This window comes from Crassostrea angulata, chromosome 9, assembly GCF_025612915.1.
Source record: "Crassostrea angulata isolate pt1a10 chromosome 9, ASM2561291v2, whole genome shotgun sequence".
Taxonomy (NCBI): domain Eukaryota; kingdom Metazoa; phylum Mollusca; class Bivalvia; order Ostreida; family Ostreidae; genus Magallana; species Magallana angulata.
This window is the reverse complement of record NC_069119.1, coordinates 36262073-36269592: the sequence shown is the minus strand read 5'-3', so window position 1 is coordinate 36269592 and position 7520 is coordinate 36262073. Positions and strand designations below refer to the sequence as shown.

Sequence of the window (7520 nt, the reverse complement as noted above, 5' to 3'; positions counted from 1 at the left end):
TTTCAGGTTATCAAAACTTGGAAATATCTGTATAAACAAAATAACCTTGCAGTAACATTGCTCGACCTGGTCTTAAAGATTACTTAATGGGCAAAATTTTATCCATTTAAGAATGTAAAGTTATATGACTTGATTGCCTCGAAATATTGCAATTCTCTAAAGTAATTATTAAAAATAAGAAACGGTAAAAAATGATTTGAAGCTATTTCTGCTAATCAATTCCTTGATGGTAATTTAAACATGTTAAGTATTTTTAAACACTCATATTTGTTGTACTTTCTCTTGTTAAATTTGGATGTAAAAAAATCAATTTAAGCTAACATGAATTCATGAAAGGATTTGGTCGCCATATCAATTAGTCTTGTTCGCTCCTTTACTGTGAATGGGTTATGTACATGTATACTGGTCGAGAAAGTTACGGTCGGTTACTGTCCGGTCGAGAGGCATTCAAAATGTACGGACTTCTAAATGTATGAACTACACATTTTTGTACATTGTTTGTAAAAAAGGGGAACTTCAACTAATGAAACACAGAATACATATAGTCTTTGAAAGAATTTCCAAACTATTCGTATTATTTTGCATAGACCTTACCTCGCATGCACATTAAACACGTGTGTCTTTCCTACAGAGTGCATAACGCCTGCTTCCTTTTGAAGAACCGAGCTGCACCAACACAGTCAATAAATAAGAGTAAATCCAAGAAAGTAGCACGGTAACATCGTTTCTATCGGTGTCTACAAAAACACTCTGTTTCTAAATTCGATGCGGTCTTTGACATTGCTCGATCGGCCCATTTTGTATTTTGCAAATAGACGATGTTATAACTTACACAGGAAACCGTTCTACTATTACATGTATCGAGGATTCAAAATAGTCTGTTCGTCAAATGTAGCGTGTTCGGATGAATAAAATACCTGAATGCGGTGAAGCATAAATATTGCTATTGGCCTTAAATAGGGGGTGTGTAGCGATGATCAGAACAATAAAAATCGACAACTCTTGTGGCAGTAGTTTGAAATAAAAGGGATCGATGCGTATTTATGAATTCATGTCAGCTTTAATGCTTTTACTTTATCTATTATAGCGTTTTTATAAAGAATCAAAATGAACTTTTCCATCATAAATAGGCTATAATATCTTATTTATGCAATTTGTCAGAACCTGTTAGATCGAAGGAGATTCTATGGAAGCTTATTTAAAAATATGTTGTATCAGCCTATATAAGTTTTCTTCTTTCAGAAACTATCTAAAAAACACAAACGTGCCTGATTATGGACCCGAGGACTTGGGCTCAAGATGTGTTACGATGTCATCATTGTGGTAACCCGGGCCCCCCATTGTATTGTGACGTCTGTCACATACATCTGTGTGATGCGTGTTTAGGGGAACATATGTCAGATTTATCTACCAAACATAGAATGGTGTCATTTGAACAGCAATCTGTTTCAAAATGTTCAATACATCCCTCAAACATAAGCGTACTTTACTGCAAACAGTGTGACAACCCTATTTGTAGACAGTGTTCTTCTTCTAATGAACACAAAGACCATGAGTTTGTTGACATAGCGAAAACATTAAAAAGCAAAATGAAATTCTTAGAAAGAGATTTAAACGAATTAGAGGAATCAATTTATCCTAAATATTTGAAGATTGCCGCTAACATCCCAATTCAGAGAGCGGATTTGACTAAAAATTCCAGAAAATTAAGAAAAGCTATTGAAGATCATGGAGGAAGCTTACACAAAGAAATAGATAGCATTATCGAGGAAATGAAAATTGATCTTGTTGAAATGGACTCCAAACAGTTGAATGTCCTTAACAAACAGGAAAATGAAATCACACGCATCATTTCTGGAATCACACAAAGTATTGCTGAACTGAAAAAAATACTAAACTCGAATGATTTAAGCTTTGTTTCTGCTTACAAATCTAAAAATGCTGAGTTTAGAATATTGCCTGAAGTCACAGTTTGCTTTCCAAGTTTCATCCCTCATAAGATAAACAAAGAACAGATTTATGAACAGTTTGGCTCTCTATCAGTGTTATCAATCAATGCAGAAGATGGCTACAATTTGGATTCTCTAGGTGCTGACTACTTTCCCCCGAAAAAACCACTTATTGACGTACCACATATTCTCACAGAAATAAACACTGCGTATGAAAGATTCCCTTTCGGGACGCGTTCATTATGCAAGGCAACATGTCTGAGTGATGATGACATATGGACGAATGGTGATATCAACATCATGATGCTCTACAACCTCAAAGGACAACTATTGAAGTCAATCAAAACCAAATCAGGGAACACACCTCACGACATAGCAGTGACAAGGAGTGGGGATCTTGTATATACTGATTACAAAGATAGAACTGTGAACATAGTTAAGAATACAAGGTTACAGGAAGTGATAAGACTACAGGGGTGGAAACCTCGCAGTATCTGTTGTACATCCTCTGATGACTTCCTAGTCATCCAAGACAGTGATGATAAACAAACAAAAGTTGTGCGTTACTGTGGCTCCACAGAGAAACAAATTATTCAATACTATAAGAGAAGACAGCCTCTCTATTCAAATGGTGACATTAAATACATCAGTGAGAACAGAAATCTAGATATATGTGTGTCAGACTATAAAGCCGGAGCAGTAGTAGTGGTCAATCAGGCCGGGAAACTCCGGTTTACCTACACTGGTCCCCCATCTTCTGCCAAAGGGTATTTTAGACCACACGGTATCACAACAGACAGCCAAAGTCGGATCCTAACAGCAGACTGTCATGTCAGCTGTATCCACATCCTGGATCAGGATGGACAGTTACTTCGCTTTTTTTCCAATTGTCATTTAAACAGTCCCTTCGGTTTATGTGTAGACACCAGAGACAACCTCTTTGTTGCTGATTGGAATACCGGTAAAGTGAAGAAAATCCAATATTGTATGCAAACAAATCGTTAGAATAAACTGTTTCGTTATACAACCAGTACAAATCTTAAAGTGAAAGAAGGACTGTGTTTGTAAAAATATTGAAAATCAGTTTGTATTATATGCTAACACACTACATATTGAATATAAACAAAATGTTGAATATAGATTTATAAACGGGCGATCACGTCACAAGGAGTTAGCTAGACACGTCACGTTTCGCTATGTGTAATATGACAACTATTTGCAATCTGGGACATTTTAATACGAACATATGTTTCCATTGGATGTCGTATGATTCCAAAATCATGATTGAGGAATAATGATTTTCGTGTGATTGTAAATTGTTCTTATGCGTATATTTCCATTTAGTTTATCTATTTTCCTGGTGAATTAATCTCATTCGCTTTCCTGTGTTACCTGTCGTACAATACTAACGGTATTTATCGAAATATGGCAAACAGCAAATCGAAAGTTTAAACTCTCTAATGGTTGACAGAACATATAAACTGTAATACCTCAAGAACAGTTTCTGACCGTCAATGTGAGGTAAATAGTTATCGATTATGATTTTGCTGAAATCATAAAACGAGTTATCGATGATGACCAAACAAACCACATAAAACAGGATTAAACTGCTTGTTCTGGGAAGGGAATGGAAATTAAACATAACTCACATCACTATATTGTATACATCACACTTATAATTTTTACCTCTCTTCCACATAGGAAAAATTAAAACAAACGAGCAATGCTTATCTACAAAATTTCGGTTGTAGGGAAACTTTTGAAATAAGTGCGCTCTAGTTTAGTTTTATTCAACTGCAAAACAATCTATAGCCTTTGTGGAGGCTACAATTAACAACGATGGGGTTCAACGCTTGACTGCAAAGAAATACTAAAAAAAAGGGGCATGAATTAGACGCCATTGGAATGCCCTTGAAAAAAAAATCATCAAAAAGCCAGAAAAAGAAGACTAAGTGACATCATTATTCGTAAACATAAACAAAACTGTGAACAATTACGACGGTATAATATTGTTCAAATGTTGGAAGAGCTCAGCGATGCATCTGACAGCCGCGTCCTGTGATGAAACTTGATTCATGAAGCTCCGAGGAAAAGAAGTAGACTGTAGCAGTTTTTTTCCAAAACAGCTAGTCATATGTGTTATTATTTACACTGCTCAACAGGTGTTTAAAAATTCGTTAATTTTTATCTGGAAAATCTTGGAAAGAACCTTTTAGAGGTCATCCTTTTATCTCCTTATCTGGACCGTTAAACGAAATTTTTATGATTGCATATTGTTATAAACGTCACTTTAACGTTTTCCCTTTTGTATATTTTTTATTTTTTCTGAGATTTGAGATATAATAAATAATCAAAGTTGTAAATCTTTTGCCTCTGAAAATCCCTACTTACGTACATGTAACACATGAAAAAATTTATTACGTGTATGAGTTGGTAACTGTAACACGAGCATTTATTTTACTATGATATATTACATAACTATCCTCAGTAAATGGCTGTAAAGGAAATATTTTAGACCCCGCTTGGTTCCTAGTATAAGAGAGTAGCCCCTTTTTTCTTGATAGAATACAAAAGGTCTTTTGATTGTAAACATATTTTGTTCAACAAATGATTAAACATATGTTACCGTTCTTGATATATTGGACAAAAAGTCGAGGATTCTAACCTCTATTTCTATTAAACAAAACAATGTTAGGTTGCTTGTTAAAATATTAGTTCATTTCGGGATATTAAAGATTTAAAGTTTGTATTGCATTATATGGTAAATAACTGTAAGATTAAGATTTTTCTTCCTTAACATGGTACAAAATATGCCTTAATAAAAAGCTGATGAAATATTTTAGCCCTATCTCTGGGCCCCTTATAGTGGGGGCTAGCTCCTTTTTCTTGATGTCGAACCTTGCAAATTTAAAATTTCTTCTTTTGCATTTCTTAACAAAATATTTTCGAGAAAAGAAATAAACATAGAAAACTGCAAAATCACGAGGAATTTTAATTTAATTTATCAAGCTCTACTGACCTTCAGCTATTTTGATTTTTTTTTTTTTTTTTGTTTTTTTGTTTTTTTTTTTTTTGTTTTTTTTTGTTATGTTTTGTTTTGTTTTTGTTTTTTTGTTTTTTGGCTAGACAAATATGAATGCCTTTGAGCAAATTCACAATCTTTTGCCTACCATCTTTGAAATTTTGAGCTCATTATCTTTTATAATCTGTGAGAACAAACCGACCATCTTAAAATAGTGGAGAATTTAAAAAAAAAGGTTAATATTTTTTAAAGTGGAAAATAGCTTCTTCATTAAAAAAAATATTCCGATGCGTGGTTTAGAACATTCATGTTAGTAAAATCAGGTACGGTGTTTTTCGTTGTTGTTTATTGTTATGATATTGTAAATGGATACTTGAGTGTCATGCATGAGAGGAATATATATCTTCTTTTTGAAGATAAATAATGATTTTATTCAATTTTGTACATATAGTTAACCATACACATAATATATAATACATGTATCTTACAACAAATATATAAAAATTGTGTTACATCACGTCAATCTTTACATCAAGTACTAGTTTACTAAATTTAAAAACATTTTATAAAAAAAAATGCACAATATTTAACATGATTTCTTGGATTGTAGAATACATCATCAAAACTTTTTAGTCTGCAAAAAAAAGTTTCTTGTAGATTTTTAAAGCAACAGTATAGAATACTAGTAAGTTGTTTGATAAGAGCGTCCTTTTGTTTCATATTGTTTCGCATGCTGACTGACGTTTTTCATACTTATTGTAAGATCATAATTAATCACCTAATTATCTACGGAATTTTCCGGTTTTTTCCGATTACGACAAAGAGCACACGGCAGGTTTTTTGAGATCGTTGACAGTTTGTTATTGTCATTTTTCATTCAAAACAAAACCCATAATAATTCAACATTTATGTCCATTGATTTTTCACTTTGATAACAAAAGATAAGACGCTTTGTACATTTTTTCAGTAACAGCTAACTTGCTTCCTTTTCACAAATAGATATTTTTCACTTTGATGCATGCAAATAGAAAACCAGTATCATTGCATAGTAAGGTTAACCTTTATGGAATAACAATGTTTCAATACAATGGTCAAAGATTACGGTTTAAAAATAGAATAGCTAATAATATTTTGTATGTAATAGATGTATTTTTTGAAAATGATGTGTATACATTAAAGGAAGTTTAAGATGTTTTGGAAACAAGATTGAATTGGTTATGTGAATTTAGCATTACTAGTCAGAATGAAGTTAGGAAAAAGAGAAAAAGAGAATATTTTTTGATACGAAATAATGTGTTTTAAATAATTTGTTAATGCGTACAGTTTTCATAAAGTTGTCAATTGTATTCTCAAGAAAAATATGTAATTTTTACACTAAATCCTGTTGTCTAAAAAGATTAAATCACGTCGCCATCAATCATATTTAGCAGAAAGATTTGCATAGGCAAAACATATTGGCGATATATCTAAACAAACAAAATAGAGAACATGTCTAAAAAAAGTGTGTGGTATAATTTGGTTACTACTTTGAGCTGATTTGTTCAATGGAAATGCTTTATTTCGTTTTTATGTTGAAACAAATCGAAAAGTACTTTTCATAAAGCAAACATTTCTTTTTTTATAAGCTTTTAAGATACATATTTTCAAAATAGGATGTAGATTATGTTACATTAAAGTTTTAAAATTCAGAGAATTTAAAACTATCTATAACAATTTAAATTGTTATAGATAGTTTTAAATTCTCTGAATTTATCTATTTAAAACAATTTAAATTGTTATAGATAGTTTTAAATTCTCTGAATTTTAAAACTTAAATGAAACAATTATATTAAAACGTTTTGCAATAAAGGTTAGAATTAGATTAAATTGTTAATAAAAACTGTTTATATTGGAACATGGATATCATGCAAGATTTTTCAAAAACAAATATGTTGAAAGATACAGTAAAATTTTAAAAGATGTGTTTACTTATTGAAATACATTTGTTTTGTCATATACATAATAATGTTGCTACAATTGTAGCTTTTGAAATTTATCTGATTTTCAGTTTATTAGTCACTTGGTTCCGTGACTTAAATGGTATCAAAATTTAAATTCAACAAGATGATTATTATAAAGGATAATAGACAATCAAAATAAACTCAGTCTTGTGATCTTTTTATGATGATTACAGTTACCACAAACTATGATTTGATACTGATAAACACCCTAAAATATGTAAACATACATGTATGTTATTATCACCTTAAATTGATTAATAATAAAAAAATAAGAATTACACTAAAAACAATTCATTTAATTAAAAAAATCCGATGCATACATTGTACGGCTTTAAATATAAAATCAACAGACGAAAAATATACATGTAACGTCAAAATTACATTAAGATACTTTATTTCAAGTTATACCACGCTGTTTCAAGCAATTAATGAATGAAACAAGTTGCTGTCCTTTAAAAAAGGATTACAATATGTGGACCATTTGCATATGTGTTTCCAACGAAAACGTGAAAGCCTTAAGATTATCAGAGATTCCACCGACTCTAGCCC

At 31.5% G+C, this 7520-nt stretch overlaps 1 protein-coding gene across 1 annotated transcript; it reads left to right on the top strand.

The window, feature by feature from the left end:
• The first annotated feature begins 1294 nt into the window (after positions 1–1294).
• Positions 1295–4388, top strand: LOC128164054 (uncharacterized). The gene has a single exon (XM_052827771.1). It carries the CDS (start codon positions 1395–1397, stop codon positions 2952–2954), a length of 1560 nt encoding a protein of 519 aa, XP_052683731.1. The 5' UTR covers positions 1295–1394; the 3' UTR covers positions 2955–4388.
• Positions 4389–7520: the final 3132 nt, after the last annotated feature.

Coding starts and splice junctions, on each gene's coding strand:
- LOC128164054 (XM_052827771.1), top strand. CDS start 1,395: ATGTCAGATTTATCTACCAAACATAGAATGGTGTCATTTGAACAGCAA.